This window comes from Trachinotus anak, unplaced genomic scaffold (assembly GCF_046630095.1).
Source record: "Trachinotus anak isolate AG129_WGS33_773 ecotype Australia unplaced genomic scaffold, CSIRO_AGI_Tana_v1 ptg000005l, whole genome shotgun sequence".
Classification (NCBI taxonomy): Eukaryota; Metazoa; Chordata; class Actinopteri; order Carangiformes; family Carangidae; genus Trachinotus; species Trachinotus anak.
This window is the reverse complement of record NW_027273856.1, coordinates 2,710,496-2,737,896: the sequence shown is the minus strand read 5'-3', so window position 1 is coordinate 2,737,896 and position 27,401 is coordinate 2,710,496. Positions and strand designations below refer to the sequence as shown.

The 27,401-nt window shown below is 42.2% G+C and overlaps 2 protein-coding genes across 4 annotated transcripts in view; one reads left to right on the top strand and one right to left on the bottom strand.

Moving 5' to 3' along the window:
- The window catches only part of LOC139621326 (leucine-rich repeat and fibronectin type-III domain-containing protein 4), a 41,279-nt gene extending 15,878 nt beyond the window's left edge, over positions 1 to 25,401 (bottom strand). The window contains exons 1-6 of the mRNA XM_071477746.1: positions 24,641 to 25,401; positions 22,514 to 23,386; positions 4,187 to 4,798; positions 3,932 to 4,094; positions 1,722 to 1,892; positions 108 to 269 (exon numbers count right to left, since the gene is read on the bottom strand). Coding sequence (XP_071333847.1) covers positions 108 to 269; positions 1,722 to 1,892; positions 3,932 to 4,094; positions 4,187 to 4,772 — 1,082 coding nt within the window. The 5' untranslated portion in view covers positions 4,773 to 4,798; positions 22,514 to 23,386; positions 24,641 to 25,401. The remainder of the gene's footprint in view (positions 1 to 107; positions 270 to 1,721; positions 1,893 to 3,931; positions 4,095 to 4,186; positions 4,799 to 22,513; positions 23,387 to 24,640) is intronic.
- Positions 1 to 27,401, top strand: part of pcxb (pyruvate carboxylase b) — a 283,342-nt gene that overhangs the window by 181,231 nt on the left and 74,710 nt on the right. The window lies entirely within an intron of this gene.

The following is a 27,401-nucleotide window of genomic DNA, read 5'->3' as shown; positions in this document are numbered from 1 at the left end:
CCTGACATTGAAGAAGGCTTCACTGCTTAAAAGCTTTGGGATGAACAGTTGATCTGAATACTTAGTGGGCTAGACAAATAATCCATTGATCAATTGGTGACATTTACCTTCCAGCCAGGTGAGCAGGTGTGGCACACGTCTCCATGTCGTCTCCGCGGATAAGCCGCCGTAACCATAGCAGCTCGCAGTTACAGTGCAGCGGGTTCCCACCAAAATTTAGACTTATGACGGCATTGTAGGGGGTGGGACTTATTGCACCAGTCTGGGACCTGCAGATGACAGTAGAAAATCAATCACGGTACTAGCACAAATTTGTTAGACTTAATGGAGTTTATCTAAATGCTGTATTATTGATCAGTTGGACTGATTGGAGATAACCAGTCCATTTTGAGGTCACTCTATAAACTCTATTCTTTAACATGTTTACACGTATAATTGTAATCAACCAGTTTGAGTGTTAAAATCCAAATAGCAGCAATACATATTTTTTTTCGTCCTTTTCAAGGTTTATCTTCTTGGCCATTTTTGCCCCTATTTTGTAAAATTGCAACAATTTCCTCCTTTTAGCACTCACATCTCAGCAGAATGTTTTTTTATTGCTATTTAATTGTTATGGATTCAAAGGAGTCAAAAGCAACAAAAATAATTTAGCTATAAAGTGAGGTCTTAGCACAGGCAAGTTAACAAGAGCTTACAGCTTAAAATGAGAGACAAGTGATTGGAAAATGTGCCACAACAGACAGTTACTAACCTACCTAGGAGCAACACTTAGCAGTAGTGCTGTTATAAGCATCTTGAATCTGGCCTGTGCAAATTAAAATTGGAATAATTTGCAAACATCAAGTAGGAAAACAAGGCTCTGCTAAGCTTAATTCCTAAGCAGGTTTCTGAAGTTGATCCAAATGACTGGGGTGGTAAAACCACATATGAAATGGATGTGCATAACTTAAACACCTATATAATTTTCTAAGCTAAGGCACATTGTTCTAAAGAAAAATGTGTTTGAAATGTGATGTGTGTGTGTGTGTGTGTGTGTGTGTGTGTGTGTGTATAATAGAGAGGGAGAGAGAGAGAGAGAGCATGGAATGATAGGGAGAGAATGGGAACAGGTGGTACTGTAAGGATAAACAAAGGAACCTATAAAAGGCAGAGGCAGTGGAAGGCTGCTGTACAGTATATACTCCTCGGCTACACACAGAGATAAAAAGCACAGGTGGGTGAATTTAAATGGCAGTGTTTTGTAAAGCTGTCCACAGCACATTCAACTGAACTGAACTGTAATGAAACAACCAAGACTGAAATAAAACATAATCTAAAGCAAAAAATGGAAGCAACAAGGTTTGACTTTAAATTGAATACATAGAGATGTCATATTAGAAGGCAGGGACAAATAATTGTTCAGCTTGGAAGATTTGTTGGAAATAAAATGAGGACATAGGAGTTGATACCCTCCACCATAGCTGCTGATGTTCTAGTCAGTGGACTGGTAAGAATGAGCTGGTTTATAAAGGTGCATACATACTGTACATATGGGTAATTAAATAGCAAATAAATAGTGAATAGAGTGACTAAAAATGTTACAGAATATCTCCCCATGTTTCTGTGCCCGGGCGCCACTGTTGAAAACCACTCTGGTGGCTCTGTGGCCATGTCGTTTGCCACAGAATATTTCCACTAAGCCACTTCTTAGAGAAACATAAAAGATGAAGCTTAAGAGCTACCTTGCAAAGAGGGGATCAGGAGGCAGGGTTCGGAGCCTGTTGGAGGTCATATCCAGTCTTGCAAGCTTATATAGCTCTCCAAAGACTCCTTCTGCTATGTGGTCTATCAGGTTATGATCCAAGTTCAAAGTGTGCAGACTGGCCATGTTCTGAATGGACTCCCATGGTACCCTGTAGCAATAAAGTAGAGGAATATTTACTTGAGTGCGTGATTCATGGAATTAATATACTTTGTGTCAAGATTGGTCTTTTATTTTATTAAGAGAAATTAGAGAATATTTCTTGAAGGCAGAGGCAGCTGTGAAGACAGATTTATGGCTCTGACGGTTAGTGTCCTCTGTGTGTACATTTTCACTTTATAAGAAATGAACCTGATTAAAGTAGAAGTGTACCACTATTATATCATTCAAAGTTCACTCTGTATGTTCTGATGTAATAGCTATCTATTACATTAGCATTTCCTTTGTGGAAGAATTAACTGTTATAGACAAATTTGTGTCAAAACTGATGTGTGCGATTTAAGAAAACAGGGTAAATATGAAGTAATGCATTTCATTTTGGAGACGTAGTCAAACCCACACAGTTGATTTCTTTCTTGATCCGTATTTAGTCAGGTCACTACAGTGTGTGTGTCTTAATAACAAACAATGTATGTTTGGCAGAGTATGAATTTGCTCTGTATTACCTGAATGGCACTGTAGCACTCTCAGTACTGAGCAGAGAGAAACTGCTACTACTGAACATCACACATTAGCAAGTTGATTTCAAAGTTCATCTGGTTTAGTCAGATGAACTGAAAAAGTTATATTTATCACTTAAACAGGAAAGAATAATTTGGTGAAAACTGACAGCCACAACAAACAGCAGATGGTCTCTATCTTTGTCTAAACAGTAGACTCTCTCCAGAAAATTAAGCATGTGTATATAAGGTATGTAATTTATAAAGTAAAGTTTGTGGTTTAGATTAGAGAGACAAGAGACAAATTAAGCAGAATATTATAACACAGCCTCTTCGACATGATCTCAATGACTGTACATAATAATTTTCATTCCATTATTCCATTCATTTTACAGTAAAGTCTGCATACAAGATATGGGTCAGATTTATCCAGAGCAGGGGAGGGAAATTTGCCATGAATAAGGTCATGATGACATTTTGGTTTATTTTCTGTTTTGAAAAGGCAGAGACTATAGTTGGCAGTTCCCATCCTTGCCTAGTTACTCTACACTGTCGTCCCAAAAAGTTAACCACATGAGATGATTTCAAGGTCAAGAGTTGCTGTGTAAAACTGTGCTAAAACCTGTATTTGAGCAGCTGCAGGAGATGCCAGGTGTTCCTCAGTTGTCTTCACATTTAAATTGCACAAGTGGGCCTCCCCACCTGGATAAGTCCCTATCCTGGCTCAGAGTTCTCACATGACATGATCTGAGCTTTGATCATTTTTAACCTTGATAACACTGTGTCTGTAGAATTCACTGACTGATACACAACAAAGGGCAAAGAGCAGTTGCTAATGTGTGCATCATTAAAACTCTTTATACATTTCTTATGGCTTGGTGGAGGTTGGAGAGAGGCCAGAGAGCTCCTGTAGAGGAGACAAATGAAGCATCTTAATCAGAACTGACAGCCAAAAGCTGCTGAATTCATCAACGCAGTGGGACACTATGAACAGGAGAACAGGGAATATCATCATTGTTCTGACTTATTATTTAGTCCAGAGGAATAGATAGTGAGGCTGTAAGTGTCTCTATTGTCCAAGATGGAGATGAGTGGAATATTACTTACTTAGAGTGCTAAAATATGAACTATATAGAATAGCTACAGCAATACACACTCACACACAGCAGAGTTAGCTCAGCCGTGCCCGCATCAAATCTTAACAAAATCAAAGTCAAAGAAAATTAGGACCTCATCAAAATTGATTCACTTTCAATTTTCTGAGCTTTTAGGCCTCTCCTCCCAGCCTCAGCAGTTTGAGCGAGCTTCTCTTCACTGTGTTTGCTGACTCTTGTGAGATCATACAAGGCGTTTCCACTCTGCCCTGAAGTTTGGGGAGCTGAGCTGTGCTTCATCAGCACGAGACTGAGACCTGAGCACAGGAAACTCTGGAGTATTACAGTGTGTTTCTATTTGACAAAGCAGAACAGATTAGAATGAGTGAATGCACAGTGCAAGGGTGTGGCTGATCACAACAGAGGCACGAGCTTACCTCCTGAGGTTATTGTAGGACATGTCGAGGTCCTCCAGTGTAAGCAAGAAGTCGTCAAAGGCCTGGGCAGAGACTTTAACTAGCTGGTTGTTGTTGACGATCAAATGTTGCAGATTAACCAAACCTGCGAGATCCCTGGGTCCCAGTGTAGTCAAGCGATTACCTGGATACACAAATGTATATAAAACCTTTAGTATTTTCAAATCTGTGGAAATAGATCATCATACTGAAGTAGTTGAAATCTGTAGTTCTCACCATCCAGATGCAGCGAGCGCAAACTCTCCAGGTCACCAAAGGCCATTGGTCGAATCAGGTGGATGGTGTTCCTTGACAGAGTCAAATCAACCAAGCCAGTCATGTTGACAAAGTCAGTCCCACCCACTTCTGTGATGAAGTTGTCAGCCAGTCGCAGCTCAACGGTGCGCCGGTCAACATGTGGGGGCACGAACAGGAGGCCCTTGTCGGCACAGAGTGTGCTTAGCGACTCTGAAAGGTTTCGACACACGCAGTGGAAGGGACAGGCCGAGACCACGCCCCAAGTCTCCCCTGCTCCAATCAGAGATGGCAGCAGGCAACATGTGACCAGAGTCAGCCAGTGAAATGCTGGGAAAGGGACAGAATCAGGAAGGGTTCTTTTGGTAGCCCTGGGACAGGCGCAGTGGATGAGATGGGATGAGGAGGGCAAAGATGAGACAAGGAGAGGGGGGAGAAAAGAAAGAGAGTGGATGGATGGAGGGAAAAGGGAGGGAACGGTGGAATGTTCTGCCCTTTGTTCGGGGTGGAGGTTTGTTTGGGGCAGGTGTTTTTGTCTGCAGGGATTGAGGGGTGGGGGGACAGGCATGGTAGAACGCCTGGCTATCCACAGACCTAGAGATAGAGAGATAGAGAAAACAGGGTTAAAACAGGGGGCAGAATGGGTTTTTAGTCTTGTTCCATGGTTGGACAATATTTTAAGAGATGTCTGAAGTGTTTTTTGTGTCTGGTGTCCTGTCTTCCACCTACTCTGACTAGACAGAGCTGAAACAAGAGCCTGTTCTGCACACATGCATACTTGTGTGGACCAAGGCCTCCTCCTAAACGAGTAGCACTCAGCGCTAATGCCCACTTGGTGCTTCATAGCGTAAAAAAATCCATATTGAGAAATGGCTGATGCCCCTGCAACACATACTTTCTTCCTGTACCTCTTACATATACACTTACATGCACATACACACAGCCCTGTATCCCTCTGCACCATAACAGCTCACTGCCTAGCAACAACATCCCAAAAGACTGAACACAGCCAGTCCCCATAGTAACAGTTACCTAGAAACCTGTAAGAGCGGATTAGACAGTGTTATATCATAGGACCCTGTCTTAAGACTGTGGGTCAGGGAATCAAATTAGGACTCCGACCTATCAGCCTTGATTCCACAACACGACTCAAGCACTGTAGGCTCAGTGGTGTACGACACACAGACGAGTCCCACTGTAATCAGACGTGCAGAAAAATCTCCCAGTAAGCACACACTGACATTGACACATACATCCCTAAATGCAGTTATGGTGAAAATAAGGTATAGAGATGAGTCACTGCCACTGATTGGCACACATAATAGTTGTCATAGCAACTGTAACCCAGATACAGAGAGAGTGACAGGGAGTGTTGATAACTAGTGGCTAGAGAGGAGACACAGGACGAGACGGTGAGTCAGAGACAGACGCAGAGAAACTAACATCGCTGCAGAAAGATGGGTGTATTTTTATGTGGAGCAATCTGGAGATTTGTGGAGTATGATGATTATAAAGTGATGTATAATGTATGCAATCTAATACTTTGAGTAACAACCAGGCAGAACCGTATATCATGCTGACTTTACAGGTTGACGCAAATTGCTTGCTCAATATTTTCCATTAGTCCAAGAGTCCAGAAGCACTCTTTCTGCCTGAAACTGGAAGACGGTCACCATCTCGTTAAGATATTGAAGCTGTATCGATATCAAAGCGTTGGTGTTTCTCCTCCTTCCTGCACAGTTTGCTTTGGTCTACTTTAAAATTGTGAGCTCCATAATAAACCAGGCTACAGTGTCCCATTTTTGAACTCTTCAGTCTACACTGAAAAGATAAAGAAACCTAGTGTGTGAAATGATGATAGATTTTTATATTAGGTTCCCACATGTTCTCAATGATGTGATGTTTGGGCATAACATTAAACCAGTGGGCTATTAGTTAAGGAGAGAAATGAACAGATGATGAAACACAGGTTTGTGCCCAATCAGATGAGCTTTGATAGGCTACAATGACTGTTTTTGCTTCAATTCAAAATACTTAATTGGCTCTCGTCGGTCTAGGGAGCTGTAACGACTACCAGGAACTCAGTACCTTTTTCAAACTAATAGTTATTTCCTGATGTCTGGTAGCATCACTTTAAAAAAATGAAAAACAGGCTTGCTTGGTTGGCAGGGCAGCAAAGTCACGAATGCCTGCGGTGACAGCCCGTCCCCTGGGGCAGTCGATATTAGAAGTTGCCTGCTCCTGATTTCCAGTGGAGGTGCATACTAAAATGTGAAAATGCTCCAGCAGAAGTGAAATGCTGCTTAAAAATGTTTCTGCCCCAGTCTCTGAGAAGCCCTAGTGTCAGGTGGGGTTGTAGAGCGAGCAGGGCACTTCAGGGCTGGCTCTCCCAGCTTACCCTGTACTTGGCGAACGTTTGCTGCTCAGACAGCTTACTTTACCCGCAGCACCCTGAATGTCAATAAACCCACGCACTCTTTCTTTTTCACTCTGCTCCTTCATTTGACCTTTATCTTCGCTTCACTCTCCACTTTCTCCAGTATTTTTTCCCTGCTTTACTCTGTCCCTGTCTCACTCACTGCTTTCTCACTCTTATAATAACACTCCTGGTCCATCTCTGATTTTCTCTTACCCTGTCTTTAATTTTCACCTCTTCTCCCCTCTTTCTCCTGGTGAATGCCTTCACGTCCTTCTCTGTGTGTCCTCTCCAACCCCCCCCCCCCCCCCCCCCCCCCCCAGCTGCTCTCACCTGCCTCCTCTTCTTCCTCTGACTCTACTACTAGAGATTGTTCTTTGTTTCCTCGCCATCCACCCCCTACCATATTTCTCTCACTGCAGCGCTTGTGTTTTTTTTTTTATCTTTCTCTACCCTGTCTCTCCATCCTTGCTCACCTTCCATCTTATAAACCTTTCTGCCTCCGGCTGCTCCGTAAATTTCCGCATTTTCTTTCTTTATGTCTCATTCCCTCTCTTTCTTTCTCTCTGTCTTGTTTGCCCTTGAGGCAACCTGAGTACGACAATGTTATCAGTCACAACTCTACCTCACCACCTTCTCCCCTCTTTTCTCCCTCCTCTGCCTCTGTCTTTTTGTCTTGTCTCTCTATCGCTTGCTGACTCTGCTGCCCTCCATATCTCCTTGCCTTCTCTACTCCTACTTTGAGTCACAAACTATGCACACACACATACACACCCTCGGATCAGCTCCCTCTTTGCTTTTCCTTTCCTCCCTTGCCTCCTTCATTTATCTAACCTTCTCACCCATCCTTCCTCCCCATCTGCTTTATCTCTTGATTTTCACATGCCTTCATTTTTCTTCCTTACCTCTGCCTCACTCGTCGTTGTCCTACCATTTTCAATCTCCCTGAAATCTTTCTACTTCCACTTCTGCAGCTCTCTCTCCCCTTAATCTCTCGCTCTTCCTCTGTTAGGGAGCAGATCTAATTTGCAACTAGAGCAGTGCGGTATTGAAGCTTTCTGACACACACGCACAAGTTGGGTGTAACCGATCTGTCCACTTGCTGATCGATCTGACCCGTAGAGCTGGATAACACTGTGTCCCGTTCGTTTGAACTCCTCCTCTTGCACTTTTGCTCTAAAACATACTTCTACGTTGTTCCTTGTCCCATTAAAGGAGGTAATCATCAGAGTAATGACTTTTAGAGCTACGTAGTGTATTTATTTGCAGGGTCACTTTGTGTAGCATGTTTTGGTGTTTGAGGATGTGACATAATGACATTTCATTACCTCCCAACCTAACGTGGCATTTATGTATTTATTTATGGAATTGATTTGTCTCCCCTGATTCCCTTGCACCCTGTGGTGTGGTGTACCTCAACCCTTTTAATCTTTATTTTATTAGGCTATTGGTAGAGAGGAAGCACGTTACAGTCAGGGCATGAAAGCTTTGTCTGCAGCAGGGGGAGGACTGTATCTTTTTTACCTCAGCCAAGCCAAACTGTTTGGCAGTATTTTGTCTTTATTTTGAATTGGACTTCACAACATAGTCAATAACAATACAGTTAAGAGCATTATGTAATGTTTTATATCCTATAGTTTATTCTGACATGTTTTTTATACAGCTGCAGTTGTTATGGATTGAGCTGATTATGGCCATGAATATTTTAGTTTATAAAATGTCATCACAAACTCAATGTTGGCCATCACAAGATCCCAGAGACTCAGGCCACGTCTTCATGTTGCTTGTTTAGTCATTTGTACAATGACATACAGCAGATATCACATCCTCTCATTTGAGAGACTGTAGCCAGCAACTGTTTGGTATCCTTAATGAATTACTTGATCCATTAGGTAATTAATCAACTCATAGTTTTATTTAGTTGATAATTTCTACATTTCTGTATGTGCACATTACTCTGCTTTTTAATGCTTTATTTTATTTAGCATAGTTTTTTTTTCCTTGTCTTCACCTGCCTCTTTGAGCTGATTCTTGTTCTGCTGTAACAGTAACATTTGGTCTCTGGGGATCATTAAAGTCTTATCTTACACATTGTACTGATTCAGCATACAGGTGCTGTGTGCAGTCCCAACCATTAGTTAGTATCTACACTTAATGTATATGGTTGTAGATGCTAGGCTCCAACGCTTGTCAAGTGTGTGTGTGAATTAATGTGACATTTTTCGACACTTGGCAAGCCTTTACTTGCTCTCAAGAGTTTGCTGCTGAATTTGCAATAAGAAGGCAACACACACTCACACACACAACCTCTCGCTGTCTTGATCACACACAAAGCAAGCAGAAGGCATCACAATACAGCAATAAGGCCGAAATCCCTTTGGTATCAAGCCTGCTTGACACTTTTAGGAAAGTAGAGAATAAAGGGAGTCGGTCAATGAAAGATGGATGATGGAGAGACAAATCAGAGAGAACAGAGGGACAACAAAAGAGATCAGACAAAGAGGGGGGTAAAAGCTTGTGTGTTTGTGTGTGTGGAAAAATGCATGACATTAAAAAAATATGTGCGTTTGGCTGGATGTTTTTGTCCTCCTAGACATGTGTACTGTATGATTGTCCATAACTGCTTTGTTTTGTTTTGAGTTCTTTTGTAATGTTATTTTTTTCTTTTGTTCCCTCTATTTTGAGAAGTCTTTTGCTGCACTAGCCTGCGTGAACCGTCAGCCCTCCAGAGAGCCAGAAACAGACGGGTGGAGAGAGCAGAGAGGCTGCATGAATTGAGAGCGAGAACATGAACTAAAAGCATCTGTGGAAGGAACTACTCAGTGCCCCCAGTGTTGGAGTGTGGCTCACAGCTGCGAGGATGAACCTAACCTCACCCTAACTTCCAAAAATTTCAGTTTAAACACCCACCACTGCCTCAGGAGGGAAGCTCTTTTTTTTTTCAGACACCAAACCCAGCTAAATATGAAGCTTTTAATAGCTTTAAAATGATGAGGTTCCATTTACAGTGTTTTTCAGTGATTCTTTTGAACCTGACCTGAGCCTGACCTGAACCTGTGCAATTAAGAGAAGCTCCAGGCTTGACTTAAAAAGGCTGAACGTGTGTGTTTTGGAAGTATCTATGGAAGACCTATTGCACTGTAAGGCTTAAGTTCCTTTTTGGTCTTAGTCTTTAATGCCCTGTGGGCTCTTATAAATCTCAGGCCCTCTTAAATACCAGCCACAATTAATGTTTCTAAACTATGTGTGTGTGTATTTGCATGTATGATTTCAAATCTGCATAATCTCCATACTGGCCTATGTTTTTTTGCATATACTCTGGCAGAAGCAAATGCCATTAGCCCATAATCGACTTAAATCGACTTAGGGAATGTTGCAGTGTTTATAAACAAGGGGATTTGTATTAGCTCTCAAAAGCCACTTATCACAAACACAGTAATCCACACATCTGATTGGAGTGTGAATAGGTGCACCACAAGGCTTCAGTCAAAATCACTGACAGCCAGTCACCATGGTGACATGGAGAGGTTAGAGTTTGACTATAGATGTGTAAAGTTGAAATGAATGAAAATATTGAAAGTGATGTCCTTTGAGTATCAATACATATTGCTGAAGTGCACTAGAGCTCTGCTGCATTGTTTGATCTGAAAATACACACAAGCTCAGTTGGCACAAATGCAAGGGATCAAATATGGAGGCAGCCTTTCATACACACACTAAGGCTTTCTAGCATGCACTCTTACTCATAATCTAGGCCCTTGATATTAGGTGAGCGCTTGCATACAGAAACAACTGCGAGCATACCAAAACAGTCTTCCCACACAATCATAATTATAGGGAGGCCGACACATACACACTCTCTCTCTCTCTAGGCAAGGAACAAAAGAACGCCCACGTAGCCTCTTCGTGCGGCAGTCGTGTGTACTGTAAGCCCACTCATCCTTTTGATACTATCACTCCTCTGTCATACTCTGTCCTCTTTAGTCATCCAGGATGTATAGAAAGCACAGGAAGAGGGGTAACACTATTGGATATGGAAACGGACAATGATTGAGGGAAGCAAAGAGAGGTTAACTGCATGAAATACAGTGAGGGGGAGAGAGAAAAAGAGAAAGGGAGAAGAGTGCACAAGATGGAGGAGGGATGGGTCTAAGATGGGAGCAGAATGAAATCCAGTCGTGCGAAGAGCTGAGGACGAGTGGAAAAGATGGAAGGGAAGAGCAGGAGTTTGAGGAAGATGGAAAGAAAGAAGGATGAAGAGTCAGTGTGTATGAATGTGTGTCGTTAAGCGGATGGGCAGAGAAATATGTAAAGGCGATAAATGGGTGAAGGCCACCATCCATCACTGTCAGAGAGAGGGATGAGAGAGAGAAGGGTGGATTTGATTAGGGAAAGGGAGAGCTGTGTTAGAAATGAGTTTGTAAGGCTTTGCCATCATGATGGTAGGAAAAGCAGGAGGACAGCAGAGAGAGGGAGGCATGGCTGAAGGATGGAAGCTGAAGGTGATGAGGTAAGGAGAGGGAGGAGGAGGAGGACAGAAGTTAATGGTCAAGAGAATGACAGTTAAATTGTAAAGGACTGGCTGGGGATATATAACATGAAGTTTAAACTTTATAGCCATGATTTGACCATCACAGTGGTATAAAATTTTTGATTTAGACGTTCACTTCTGATGAGAGGTCAGAAATGAAAAGGATTAAAAGTTGAGTGTGAGATAATGAGGAGCTGTGCCGTACTTGGATTTAGAAGTATCTCTCGGAGCAGTGTAGTAGGCTTTTCAATACTGGTGCTATTATGATAGCAGAGTTTCAGTGCTGATACAAAAATTATAATTGAAGTGTTGATTGTTGCCTGAACACAAAAAACTATACAAGAAATTTCCTTAATTAAGATTTTAATAATTTATTTAAAAAGAGAAAAACACGAACAGACGTTCAGTGCTTCACTTTAATAGAAGGTGCTACACATCCATTTTAGTTCATAGCTCAACAGATACTGGGTTTTTTTTCATAGACAGGTACTGATTGATATTTTGAAAGTTTACAAAAAGATGGATAACAATATACTAGCCAATAGTTTTCTATGTTTTTATTTATTTATTTAATAAACAAATGACAGAAATAGATCCCTCAGACATTTCACAGTTCTCTTATTATTAAATGGAGAGACTGTTTCTAAGTGGAGTGACCATCAACAGCAGTGAGACACAGGTAGCTAGTAATCCCAGTGTTTTTGCCAAGTGTCGGCCTCTGAAAAGAGAAAAAAAAATCTGCAAATGTCAGTCTGTTTTTTTCCAGTTGAACAGGTGGGGGGTAGTAATGGAAAAAGCTTAAAAAAACCCCTCAGGTAAATAGTGGGAGTGAAAGAAGAGGAGTGGGAAATCAGAGGAAAGAATTGAAGCGTATTCTCTTTAAAATAAAAGGACTATAGTCTCCTCACAGCGGGGCTCCAAAATAATGCATTTCCTCTGTGATGCTCCGCTCACTAATTCCTCCCAAACCTCTACGTTGTGTTAGAGTTAGAAGAAGCAGCAGTGTGTGTGTGTGGAGAGCCACGGTCTGTGTATTTGCATCTGTATGCACGACCCTCTCTGACTAAATCCTGTTGGAATCCATCCTATTTGGAAGATTTTGATAATTGTTTCCATTCCTGGAACATTGCACACTCAGATTTTTTAAAAATGTTTTTGTTTTGGTCGTTTTTCGTTGTTTTTTTTTGTTTTTTTTTTTTTTTTACATCTTTGGAAAGCATTTTCCTTCTGTTGGGAAAATTGACTTTTGGAAACATGAGTGTTTCATTAGAGAGGAGTGAAACTGTAGTCGAGGGCTTTTAGCTACAGCACCTTATCTTAAGAAGTTTTTAAAAGCATCTATAAGCTTTTAAGATGGCAACACTTCAGAGAAAGTGAGCCACTCTGCTGTTTGGAGTGAAAACATAATACTAATATTGAGGCTTTGAAGTTTGGCTTTTTAAATGCTGCCACACTTTGCATCTACTTCACATAGATAAGCAGCCCAGTCTGTAATGAACTTAGAAAGCTTTGTTATAAATTGGAGCATAAACCTGGGATTGTTTTGAAGTATGCCTGTTTAAGAGGTCAGACTCTTCTCTCTGTGTAGAAATGCAAGACTGCAAGAAGTGCCTGGTATTCTGGAAAAACAGGAGGCCGAGTTAACCCACTGTTCTGATTTACCACAGGCTGTGAACTGGTGAACCATGAAGACTTGTGAAATGGTGGACAAGAAAATCTCAAGCAGCGAACCATGGCATTAAGTAGCCCCTTGCTCCCTTGTGTTTTATGAGCGGAGTAGAATTTTGTACTTGATGTTGCAGCTCACATCGCTGCCCCCCTAGTACCCCGCCCTCATTTTTCTCTAATCATTTGGGGACTTTGAGGTCACTAGGGCCATTTTCTTGCACATAGTATCTATAGCAGTGGTGACCAAGAGAGTAACTGCAGCCAAATAAAGACTTGCTTTTGCATAGTCACGAGTTGATTTCTGATATGAAGATGAGAGCTGAGTGGGCAGTTATCATCAAGCTCAAATCCTATAAAAACTTTAAAAGTTTAAAACGCAGCTAACTGCTAAGAAAATAAACTACATGTTGGCTTTTGCATCTAAAGAACTTTCCACCAATTCTGTGACCAAACAACTCTGAAAATTTTCTGTGCAGTTCTTTAACTGTGTTGTTATATCTGTGGCAGCCAATCTCTCACTCCTTGCTGAGTCTCTGTAATTTTGTTTCCTCCCATTGGAAAGCCCGCACGACTGCACAGCTTGGGGATTAAATTTTCTGGGAGGTAAATTGAATTGGCAAACAACGGAGGTGACAGTGATTTTCTTTGGCACTTCATTGGCACAGGTCATGCCAGGGAGCAGTCTTCACATGATCTGTTATGAAGCTCTTATTTGAATGTTTAATTTTTATCCAATATCTACCCTCAGTCAGCTTCAGGACCAGTATTTGTGGCCTCATTCCTACTGGCCCTGGTTTGTGTTGTGTGTGCATTTTCACTTCACAGTGGAGCTTTTTTTCTTTCCTTGTAATGCTTCAGTGTCACTCTGGCTGCAAAGTAGGATCTCAGCATTATCTGTTTTGAAAGTCCTTTTGTAGACAGTAGCAGTAGTTTTATTCTACACATCTATAACAGTCTTAGAGTTGGATACAATAGAGCAGACAAAATGATGGGAACAGCTGAGCAAATGAGGGACATTAAGTGCTGGAAACAGCTCTGGCAGCTCGGTTACATGGCTGTACTAGGATGCCTTTTTTCTTGGAGAGGAATCATTTTTCATTGGTGGATAGCTGTCATGTTGCTGCCAGAGAGGTGGCTCAATACTGCTCTGTTTTGATGCTCTTTTACTCCAGATGGCAACAGCACAGTTGAATCTGATTAGATTGCTCAGTAACATAGTTTAAGATGGGGGGGGCAATAAAAGCCTATAATTAATAGCTGACAGTCTTTGTTTTTGCCACATGCTCATCTTTTGATGCCGATTCCCTATTATGCTGAATGTGATGGGGAAATACATATTTACAGTTTGTTAAATGACATAGTCAACATCATAACTGTTTCATTTGAAAAGTTGATGAATTATTTCAGCCATGAAAGTCATGAATCCGTGGGTTCTGGGATTCAACCCACGGATTCTGTGGAACGGGTTGAGGGGTACTCCAGTGTTTTAGCATTGCACTTTCATGAAGTTGGCTGACTAAACATTAAAGAAGAAACATCAAAATCGAAGCAGCAGAGGCTGAGATATCCTGAAGCCCTAGAAATGCTGGATCATAAATTTTCCATAACGCAGCTTAATAGTGTCTGTTATTTTTATCAGCATCTTCTTTAAAGTTGTTGAAAGGTCCATCCAGAGCCACATTATACAGCTGCAGTTTGAGTAATATGAGTAAACACTAAGCTTCATGTGTAAAACCCCTTTTGAAATTTCTGCTGACTTGAGTCAGTTTGGTTTATATTGTAGCCTTCATGCTGTTTTTTGCATGCTTTCAGTTGACTTGTATCATAGCACAATCTGCAGGTTATAACAGATGCATGTTGACTGCTCCAGTCAGATTTCAAAGGGAAACAGCCATGGACTTTGTCCCATTTATGACAGTTCCACCTGTAAGGGTTTGGAGTCTGTCCCACTACCTGCACCAGCCTGTTTCAAACTGTGTCTGATTGGAAAATGAATGCTGCTTAAATTTTGTAATTATATTCCTGTCTCATTAAATGTGATAGTGCCCTAGCCTGCAGTTTGGGTCCTGTTCCAAACACACAGAGCAGCTAATATATTTAAGTCAAGTCTCCCCTGATGTTCTTACGCAGTTCGATGCTTTAGGATTTGCAAATGTATATGAAGGGGTGGTGTTGTGTGTTGGCTTTTGTGGTCAGTGAGAGATCACTGAGAGAAACTCTTCTACTTAAATTACTTCAGTTTCTAATCCTCACCTTCTCCACACAAACACACTTTCTCACCCTCAAACTCACAAACCTGCAGACATACAAATACTTCAATACAGTTATGCTTACACCCATAAATTTGCCTACACTATCACAAGTGTTGCAAAACAACTGACCTGCCACTCACCCTGAACATAATGCGTTTGCAGTTTTCTCGGCCCCTCTCCTCCTCCTTTCATCCCATCTGTTCTCCTCTTCCCTCCTTCTTCCTCCTCTTTCTGGATCCGTCTAGCTCAACGTTTTTGTCGCTACATGAATCTGATTTCTTTCTTTTGTTACGTCTCTCCCCTCTCTGTCCTCTCCCATGACCTCTTCAATCTCTCAGTTCCAGCTTCATTCTTCCACATCTTTTCCTGCAATGCATCCATATTTTCAGTGGGTGATTGTGTTGCAGGAGCTTTTGTGCACTAGTGTATGTTTACATAGCTGACACTAATCAACAAAAAACTGCAAATCCACCACAAACACCAGTCGACAAGCAACACACAAACACCACTTCTGAGCTGTCAACATCCCCCACCCAATCAGAAACCCTGAGGTGCCAATTATATGGACCCCGACACGACAGGATGCAGCTTAACAAAAAGTGTGTGCGTGCGCGCACGTGTATGTATGTGCTAGTGACAGTTTGATGATTCAGCAGGGTTCCCAGCTTTCTACAGAGAGATCCTGAGTAAGAGAACAATTACCCAATCAGCACTCTGCATTCAGCACAGTAGGTCAATGACATGCCAACCAGGCCTTTGAATCACAGTGATGGATGTATTGATTAATGCTACACACATAAGCACACACACATACACACACACACACACACACACACACACACACACACACACACACACACACACACACACACACACACACACACACTCGTGCACAAGCTGAACTCTGTCATCGGTCAAGTATTTCATTCCTTTTCTGGCCTCTTGTTCCTTTTTGTGTAGTTTTTTATGTTGCTCTTGTTTACATCCTTCTATCTCACCGCCCCTTTTCTGAAACAGAGGGATGTACAAAAGTGGGAAAAGATGGCAGGTGTGGGATAAGAGGTAGGAGGAGTACAAGTATCCTGGAGGAAAGAGATACATTTGATGTGGGGATGGCAAGAATTCTCAATAATTACTTGGTTGAGTCCTGTTATCAGGCATGTTTGATCACGCAGGCTACTCTCAGCATTAATGAATCCCAAACTGCATCGTAACTCACCACAAAGAGACTTTTTTCTCCTGATGTAAGACACTAATAAAGGGGAAACAACACTGCGCTGCAATGAGTCTGCAGGGAAACTGGTTTCCCTTGAGTTTCTTGATTAGTGTCTCATATTCCAATGCTAAACAGTGCTGATACAGGCAAGAACACACTGTGCTTCACTGTCAGACTTAGACTATATGTGTTGCCGACAAAGTACAAGCCAGTTTTCTTTTGACAGTCATCACCCACGCTGTATTCTGCACCATGATTCACTTGAACATCTACAACCTACTGCATCTGTTGAGGGTAGTTGTGATGCAGACAAACCCTTTTGAGTTTGTAGACATGGAGTAGTGTTGGTTTGGATGCAGAAAATGTAGTTGTCTGAGAGGTGTGACCAACATGTGTAGCAGAGGTGCAGGACATCTTTAAAAGGTGATGGTTCTAATTTATAAAAATATCACACACTTGTCTAAACTGAGCCCAAACCCAGTTTCTTTGGTCGCTTTATGCTTTTTACTTCCTAAATCTCGCTCATGGAGGAATAATGTCACCAGTGTCAACAGTTAGTGGACCTGACAGATGACTGAACACATTTTATTTGTCATGGCGTGGTGTTAATTTGAAGACATCACCTTGGTCTTTGGGCATTTGCCATGATTTTCTCCCATATTATCGACTATAGATTGAAATAGTTAATCAGAAAACATAATTAACAGATCAGGTTAAAATAAAACCATTACATCTACATTTTAGCTGTACAGGTTGTAGTTCTTGCTTGATTTGGACTTGTGGCTGTTGGTGAGCACATTTCTGATGAGACTGAACACATCATAGTTTAGTGTGTGTGTGTGTGTGTGTGTGTGTGTGTGTGTGTGTGTGTGTGTGTGTGTAAATCCATGCCCTCCTTTTCCTCTCCATCTCTAGAGGGGTTTTTCACAAAGCAGGATTAGCAAGTTAGCCAGATAAGTTTAAAAAGTACCCCTGTGAAATTTTGTTAGCAATTCTCAGTCTGAATAGCTGAAAACTTAATATTCAAATATAGTTTCATAGATTCAAATCAGTATTGCCCAGAGAATGGAATAATCTCCCTCTAACCTCCTAATCTTAATTTGTGAAAGTCCTTGCAAAGCCCTCATGGATCCTTAAAGTCAGTATTAGTTCTTGATATTTCTTAAATACTTCCTAAATCTCGCTCATGGAGGAATAATGTCACCAGTGTCAACAGTTAGTGGACCTGACAGATGACTGAACACATTTTATTTGTCATGGCGTGGTGTTAATTTGAAGACATCACCTTGGTCTTTGGGCATTTGCCATGATTTTCTCCCATATTATCGACTATAGATTGAAATAGTTAATCAGAAAACATAATTAACAGATCAGGTTAAAATAAAACCATTACATCTACATTTTAGCTGTACAGGTTGTAGTTCTTGCTTGATTTGGACTTGTGGCTGTTGGTGAGCACATTTCTGATGAGACTGAACACATCATAGTTTAGTGTGTGTGTGTGTGTGTGTGTGTGTGTGTGTGTGTGTGTGTGTGTGTGTGTAAATCCATGCCCTCCTTTTCCTCTCCATCTCTAGAGGGGTTTTTCACAAAGCAGGATTAGCAAGTTAGCCAGATAAGTTTAAAAAGTACCCCTGTGAAATTTTGTTAGCAATTCTCAGTCTGAATAGCTGAAAACTTAATATTCAAATATAGTTTCATAGATTCAAATCAGTATTGCCCAGAGAATGGAATAATCTCCCACAGATATGTGGGTAACCTCCTAATCTTAATTTGTGAAAGTCCTTGCAAAGCCCTCATGGATCCTTAAAGTCAGTATTAGTTCTTGATATTTCTTAAACCTGCAAATACCTCAACTCCTGCCTTTCCTCTCCTCTTCTCTTCCTTCTTTTCCTCACTGTTCTGTCATCCATCATTTCCCACTTGTGTCACTATCCCTTCCTCTAATCCCCCTCAGTCACCTCACACACACACACACACACACACACACGTCACACACTCACTTTCACATTTGGCTCTCCCCCATTTCCCTCCCCTATATCTCCCTCCCCAGAACCATCCCTCCGTCTGTCTCCAGCGGTTGCCGTGGTTACAGTTTGTTCTGCTCATCAGGCGCCTGCTGTGCCTAAACAGACTGTCAACAGTTTAATTACTCATCCTCTCATCCCTCTATCTTTCCTTACTTCTGTGCTATGCTTCTGCTTGTTGCTTCCACTTGTGACCGGGGAACCTCTCAGTGACTCCTCCTCACTGTGACAAACTCTTTTTTTCTCTCCTTTCATCATTTTCTACTTTCATTTGCCCACATCCTTCTACTTCTCCTCCTTCCCCTTTGTTATGTCAACCCTTCAACCCCACCCCTCCTTCCTACTACTGTATGTTTGACTACTACCAGTCCAATTACTCATCCTTCTACCATTCAGTCACATCAGTTTTATTCCATTCATCCATCCACACCTCCATCTCTCCCTCCACCTCACCCCCACCCATCAGCATGCCAGTGCTTTATTAGTGTAGTTTTTCTTTTCAGACATTGTTATTCTTCTATTCCCTTATCCCCGCTCCCTCTTATCATCCACTTTTCAAGTGTCATCACTTGGCTTTTCATTCTTCATTACTCAGTCTCTCTCCATACTCTGAGTGTTCCTCCCTATCTTAAACAGTCGTGTAATTACTCCTCTTCATCACACCATTGTTCTATACGTCTCTGTCCTTCATCTACCACTCTGTTCCTCAGCTGTTGACAGCAAGCTGACGCCTCATCCTTTGATTCCCCCCCCCCCCCCCCTTCCTTTAACAGCCCAGCCTGTCACTTCTCTCCCTCCACCATTTGTCATTAATTCCTCCATCCATCCATTAATTCATCAAGTGCCATCTTTCTGACATCAGCCATGCCTCCCTTGTTTCAGGGTTTCAACTCTTGTGCTTCTCTTCTTGATTGAAAGCTGGTTAAATTAGAAAGGTGTGTAACATGCTACATCTATCATTCCTCATCATCTTTGTTGTCATTTCTTCTGGTGGTGCTGTCCATCTTCATCTATTTCATGTAATTATACTTAATCCCTACGACTAATGCCCTTGGGAATTGCTTGGCCATTTTGCTTCATCAGTATATCCCTCACATCCTCTACCTTTTTGACTTTTATTCCTTAATTGACTAAACTTCTTCCCTTTTGTCCAGTTATAGTTGAGCAGCCATAAGTTTGCTTTGCCTCCCTACACACATTGGAATGGTGTATGTAAAAAACCAGAGATACCACACCACATTATAAAGAATGATTTTAACAGTGTCTTTGTCTGCAGTCACTGGCATGTCACGCTAACTGTAGTGATAAACTGAACCTACTAAACCGACTTCAAAGGTCAGCTGCATTATGAACTATGTTATTTTGTGGCTTCGGCTGTTGTGTTTAAAAAGGATCACCATGTGGGATCAAATATTATCATATCTAATCATCATGCTAAAAATACTAGGACTAACTAGCTTTCACACTACATTACAAGACCCATGTTGTTTCTTTACAGCTGGTATGGCTGGTCATGTAGCTCTAGCCTCAGTCTCTCCGAATGATATCCTGTATGTAGTCATCATGTGCACGAGACCTTTTTACAGGATTCACATTAAAGAGTCGACTGGAAACAGTTTTAAACCAACTCGTGAAACTAACGTCGGCTAAATTAGCTCATTAGCTGCAGCTGATTAAATCTGCTGGTGAGCGTGTGGAGATGAAGGTCTACTTCTCAACAACCCACTGGTTAAAAAATGACAAGAAGTTTGGTGGTAAACCTGCCACTGTTAAGTGGTTATAAATTTAACATGGGCTGCACAAGAACTGAAAGCTTGACAGGCATAGCAACAGTAACTATGGAGGGAGGGGCTTAGAAACTGGTCAGTTAATTGATCTCCAAGTTTTTTTTACTCTTCTTTAATAGTTTGTCTATTCACTTGCCTGTCACTTTTTTCTCTGTTCCTCCATTCACTTGCCAGTCTGCTCATGTTGGCAGGGCTCCTACTTTGAACAGTGAGCATCCCATCTGTTCATCTCCCCTTACTGTAGCCTCAAAATGACAGACACCCTGGGTAACAACGAGCCACATGGAGCATTAACAAGATAATTGAGAAAATGTTCTTTTATTCCGCCTCTATTCCACTGTTTGAATCAGATGACACTTACCTGCTCAATATTCTTATGACTATCACTAGCAGGAGAGCAAAGTCAATTATAGAGTTATGATTTGGTTAATGGATATCAAAAGGCCTCTTTGTCAAAGATTCAGACATCATCTCCTCAGAATTAGCACTGCCCCTGTTCACAGCAAGAGTCAAAACTGCTGTAAACGATCAATAGAGCTGGTAATGAGCACTGTCTTGGATATTCAAGAAGCTTATTGTTTAAAAGATAGTTTCACATGTGGTGCATTTTTTTTAGCCAAATCTCTTTTGTTTCCAGGGTAATGTTCCTCTGAAGTAGAATTTCACATTTCCCCCAAGTTGTGCCTCATAATTGGCAAGTTTATTACATGGAAAAGCCCCATGGTAGAACATATTCTCCATATCTCTAAATAGCTCATTACTGGTGTCATCACTGGGGGTCATGTAAGACTAATTGTAGCCAATGGTATAACAGTAGAAAGCTACATAATGATGGCCATCTGTCATTTCTAATTATTTCTCCTCCATCTATCTTTCTATTTTTATCTCCCTGTGGTGAATCACCATTAATTTACCTTTCTATCCCGACTGTGTCTCTGTCTAACCTTTTTTTTATTATCTTGTCACTCATCATTCTAGACAACTTAAAATCTCCACTTTTCATTTATCATTCAGTCAGTCAGTCCTTGAGTCTTTTATTTGATGCAGTTTCTTGCTGCTTTATGTCTCGGTCTTTTCTATTTTATCCTGTTCATCCTTCCATTTCTCTGTATCTGTCTCCTCGTTATTCCTCCCCTCCTGTTTGCTCTCTCTCTCTGCTGCCATGCTTTCTTCCTGATTCTTCTATTCATCTGTCTGTCTTTCTCATTGTCACTAGATGAAGTCAATCACTGCTTCTCACTCCTCCTCGTCTTACTGCAATCCTTTCATCTGACCTCTCTGAGCCCTCAGCACCATCACTATGTTGTGTGTCACCCTGTCTTTCCCCTTCTCCCTTCCCATCTCCCTTTCTCTCCTCCCTTTGCCCCCCTCCCCTCCTGAACTTTCCCTCTCCTCTTGTCTCTATTTCTTTCTCATCACCCTCTTATCCTCCCATACATCCACTCAGTCAGTCTGATCTCCTGTGTCAGTGTGCCAAATCTGTGTGTGTTTGTGTGCGTGAGTGCGTGCACACAGACACAGCTTACGTAAAAAGCCTCAAATGAAGGGAGGTTAGGTCTGTTCTGGGCTACTGATTCTGCCACCACCACACAGACACTCCCAGCCCTGCATCCACACACTCTTACCATGGCACACACACACACACACACACACACACACACACACACACACACACACACACACACACACACACACACACACACACACACACACACACACACACACATATACACACGCACGACACGCATGACACGCCAGGTGAGATTACATAAAGATGAGGTGATGAAAGCCAAGCTTGCATGCACCTAGTGAGTAATTTGATACAGGACAGCTGGCTGACACTCACATAAACGGAAACATGCAGAAAGAGGGAGAGAGAGATACAGAGAGAGAGAGAGAGAGAGAGCGAGAGACAGAGAGAGAGAGAGAGCGAGAGCGAGCAGGATTCACAGTATGGTGGGAGTATGTAGAGCAATAAATTGTGGAGTTAGAGCTGTAGAATAGAAGGATAAGAAAAGATAAACCTACAATCATCGGTGCCTTGTGGGAGATTTGAACGTGTGTGTGTGTGTGTGTGTGTGTGTGTGTGTGTGTGTGTGTGTGTGTGTGTGTGTGTGTGTTCCTGTCTGTGTGTACTCTGACATTTGCCTCTTAAGTTATTGTTGTTATGAATGCACATCTGTTCATTATTTATAGGACTAAGTGTGTGTGTGTGTGTCTGTGTGGGAGAACACAGAGTTCCCAGTCCACTGAGTGCTGGTGTTCACCGCATTGATGTGCTCAATGATTCAGCACAAGAGAGCTACCCATGCAAACATCGATTCACCTTTACTGGGCCAATATATGCCAGTGGTGTGTGTGTGTGTGTGTGTGTTTGTGTGTGTGTGTGTTTTGAAACTGCATGAATGTTACCTTTTCCGTCTGTGCGGCTCTATAATCCGAATCAGCTCCACATGTTATCCAGGTTGTGTGTGTGTGTGTGTGTGTGTTGAAGTGTGTGTATGTGTGAGTGTTTAGCACAGATCTCGCCCCAGGTGTTTCTCCTTGTGTTGGGCCAGCAGGGGGGGAGGTTGGTGTGTTTGTGCTGAAACCTGTCCTACTCCCCTCCACACACACATCAAAAGGAGGCGGATGTAGGTCAGTGTCAAAAAACCAGAGTTGCAGAAATTCCAATCCCACAATATCCTCTTAGGCTTCTATAGACGAAGAAAACCTGGAAAATCCGGAATTACTCACTCAATCCTGGCACGGTATTCCAAAATAGAGATCTCAGTTTGGAAAAAAGAAAGAGAATCCAAGAATCCACTTTGCTTTAAATCCTATTTGCGGCATTTTAATATGATTTCCTCATGGCTGTGTTCAACGTCTCTCTATATGTCCTGCAGTTCAGTCGAGGGACAATAAGATTCCTGGAGTTGGCAGCGATCTCCACCTCCACGTCTCCTCCTCCTTCCCCCCTTTTCTCACTCCTTCTCTCCCTTTTTTTCCCTCCCCCCTCACTCATACAGCCTTGTCTCTTTTCTTATTTATTCATCTGTCTTTCTCTCCTATTGCTTCATTCTTTCACACATTCAGTTTTTTCCCCTCCTCTTTCCCTCACTTCATCCCTCACTTCCCAGATGGAGGTGTGTTCCAGGGTGTGTTACGGGGCCTCTGTACACTCTTCAGAGTGTGACCTGTGTTTGTTCTCCCACATTGAGTGAGTCGTTCATTGATGACCTTGGAGGGAGGTGCAGAAAAGGAGGCTTGGGAGTGAGCTGCAGAGATGGAGGGATGGCTAGAGACCTGTGAAAGAGGAGAAACAGGGAGAGTGTGAAGAGAATGAAGTGTGTGTACTGTAAATGTGTTCCATTAATGTCGTTTTCACTCCATGTGTTCACTCATGTAAATCACACAAACATTCGACCGAGTCCATTATCACTTTTTTGTTCCACCCCATCTTCCTTTTTCACCTCCACCCTTCTGACCTCCTCTTCCCTACACCCCACCATCTATCCACAACTTCAGATATCAATCATTCAGTCCTCCCTTATGGCCTCTTTAAATCCCCTCTCCCCACCTTGCCCCACCCCCCATTTTTTTCCTCCTGCATCTTCCCCCTCCTTCTCGCTCACCTGTCTGTCAAAGAGAATCAATAGTTCTGAGACCCTCTTAAGGCCTCTCAGCAGGCTGCAGCGGCTTGAACTTGTACACAGAAACACTCACACAGAGCTCACACACACACACACACACGACCATGTAGCACGTTCACACATGCTTGCACACACACACACACACACACACACACACACACACACACACACACACACACACACACACACACACACCGCCATCACAGTCACCACCACGCACACATCCACTAAATAGTCATGCAGTGATACTCTCCTGCAAGCACACACAGCCTCTGCATCTCTCTTGCTCTCTCTTTCAGTCACGCACACACACACACACACACACACACACACACACACACACACACACACACACACACACACACACACACACACACACACACACACACACACAGCCTAATGAAACAGTTGGGCTATTGATCAGTGCCATGAATGTCAGACAGTTCAGAACCCCCCCCAAACCCCCGTCCACCCCACCCCCCCACCCCCCCACCCCACACACACACTCTGGCTTGTCGATCAAACTCCAAAAGCTGACACCTTTAAGAAGACAATCTCATTATCTTGCTCTAAAGCTGTGCGCTCCCTCTGTGTTTGTGTGTGTGTTTCTTTGTGAGAGTGGTCTTTAGAGTGTGTATCTGTACATTCGTGCAGCAGCATCTCGGCCAGGTTTTTTTTTCCCTCCTGAATTCAGTTGCATATCCTTGATTTATTTTTTCCTTCTCGTTCCTGTTTTTATCTGCTTCTCCTCCTCTGGTGTTCACTTTGCTACTTCAAAAGCACATTAAAGCAATTTGCTGTCCTTTTATCCATTTTTTTCAAGTTTTCTTCAGGTTCTTTCATCTTTATCTAACATGTCTTTTCCCCTTTTTTGCCCTCTGCTTGATGAAAAGGTGGAATTACTAACCTTGTTTTCCGGATCATTCCACCGCGACTCTGGGAGCCGTCACATCTCTCTGTCTCCGCGACTCGCTCTCTATCTCAGCTCCGTGGAAAAACACCCATCTCTCTTTCTCCCTCTCTCTCTCTCTCCTCTCTATCTCTATCACTCTCTGTCTACCCCCCCTCTCTCTCCTCCCGTTGGTCGTCCCCTCACTCGGTCTCGACAGCTGCAGCGCTCTGTCTGCCTCCTCTGTCGCTCTTCCGTCAGGCTGTAGGCTGATTGAATTTTAAGTCATGTTAATCCCACAGAACAGGTACTGAATGAAGGAGGGGACACAGCAAAAAAGAAAGGGGGAGAGGGAGAAAATGACAGAATGCAGGGAGTAAGCTGGTTTGTATTTTTAGAAATCTCCTCTCTCCTTCAGGGAGGTTTTCTCCATTTTTTTTCTTTTACTTGTCCTGCCTCCAGTCACTTCTCCTCTTCATCTGTCCATTTATCTGCATCTTTATCCTCTTGCTTTTTTCTTAATTTTTATTGGCTTTCTTTGTCCTTATCTGGTGGAGAAGAGTGTGTGATTCCCAGCGAGGAGCAAAAGAGAGGACTGCGATCTGTCTCCGGCAGCGTCAAGCATCGGACTGAGAGAGAGAGAGAGAGAGAGAGAGAGAGAGAGAGAGAGAGAGAGAGAGAGAGAGAGAGAGAGAGAGAGAGAGAGAGAGAGAGAGAGAGAGAGAGAGAGAGAGAGAGAGAGAGAGAGAGAGAGAGAGAGAGAGAGAGAGAGAGAGAGAGAGAGAGAGAGAGAGAGAGAGAGGCATGAAGATGAAGAGCAGGAGAGATGGAGGGTGGTGTGGAGACGAGGGAAGAGGGAAAAGGAAGGAGGATATGAAAGAGGGAATGATGTAGGTGGAGAAATAGAGATGATTAGGAGAAATGAGGAATTGGAAGGGTGAATGAAAGAGGAGGAGAGGAATATTCGTGGGATATTTTTACCCCACTACTTCTATTTGACACCTGGAGTTACTAGTTAAAAGATTTTGTATAAACCATAATAAGTTTACAAAATGTAGCTTATGCAGCATTTTAAAGAATAAAGCTAGCAATATTATTTTTCTTATGGTCAACAAATCCCAGAAAAAGACCGGAACCAGCAATGACCTCCTTCTACTACCAAATTCTTCTGTGCCTCCTGTCCAAAAACTATTAAAAACACATCAGTGAGCTGAAGCATTGTACTGGGTGACATGTTCTTTCATGTTCCTTCATTACAATGAACACGGACAGTTACATGAATCTGAAGTCAGTTCCACATACACTGTCCTGGTGCTGTAAATAATCACTGTAATGCATCAAATGTGGATTATTCTGCAGCTGAAAATGGTCCCAAACAAACAGACTGTGATATTTAACTATGAACTGCAGTGTCCAGTGAGCCCTTTTCACACAGAAAGCAAACATCCTGGACCAGTTTTTTTAAAGATTTCAATCTTAGCATATGGGCTCGGAGTTGAATGCCGTAGTCCTGCTAGTGAAATGTGAACAAGCACATTGTTGGTTTTAGACTTTTCACAGGATTTGTTGACAGATGGATATGGATATATATATATATATATATATATATATATATATATATATATATATATATATATATATATATATATATATATATATATGTAACACATGTCTCTTTATGTTTTAAAGTAAAGTATTTTGTACCAAGTGCCATTGCTGCTGTTACTCTCAAGGCAAAGTGTTTATAGCTGAGAGGGGAACAACACAGTGAATGGTGCAGAAGGAGATAACAGTACACACAGAGCCGACTGTCCATCTGCAAATGCATTCATGCAATAGAGAGATACACACGCGTAACAGAAGTAGTCGTGTGAAATAAAAAAGAGGTCTTGTCTGAAATCCTGCATACTTCACCTGGCCAATAACTTCCTGTGAATACCTTTGCTTTTCACAATTAAAAGTACATTTTGGTTGCACGTAATACATCTTTACTTGAGTCACATTTTAAATGAAGGATTTCTACTCATAAGAGTATTTTTACACTGTGGTATTACTGCTTTTACTTCAGTAAAGGTTCTTAGTTTTTGACCAGTGATGGAGGGTTGGGGGGGGAGAAGAAGGAAGGAGAGAGGGAGGAAGAGATAAAAGTCGGCTGGTATGACAAGGGGATGTGAAGCTCTCAGTGCCTCAAGCAACTCTGGGTGAGACCAAGATGAGAGGGGGGGAAAAGGAGGATGATTAAGAGAGAGTGAGCACAAGTGGCAATGTGTGAGGAAAGAGAGGTAGAGAAGAGAGAGGGAGCCAAAGATCTCTGGGGGCGTAAGGGAGATAAGTGGGTAAGAGAGGGGTTAGCGAGGGATGGAAGTGAGGAGTGGATGGAGTGATAGCATGGCGATAGGAACAAGTGTAGCTGATACAACTTCAAACGGTGGTCGGGCGCTTGATTTCCCTGCTGCGCAGATAGCTGATGGAAATAGCCGTTTAATGGAAACTGTCTGGGTGTGAGTTTGTGCGTCGGTGTGTCCCATTACTAAGGCAGAACCTATAACACCAGAGGTATTGGATGTTGGAATTAAGTCATTTCTGACATTCGCATATCTGCAGATCCATTTTGTCAACACAATCGCACACTGCAGATGGAATGTCTGAAAGATGGGAATGAGCAATGGGAAAAAATAGAGTAGGAAGAGAGATTTGGTTGTGTTATGGATGAACTGGTCTTTTATGTATCTCAATTTCCACCCAGGAGTCAATTTTTGTCCTTCATTCACATCTCCAT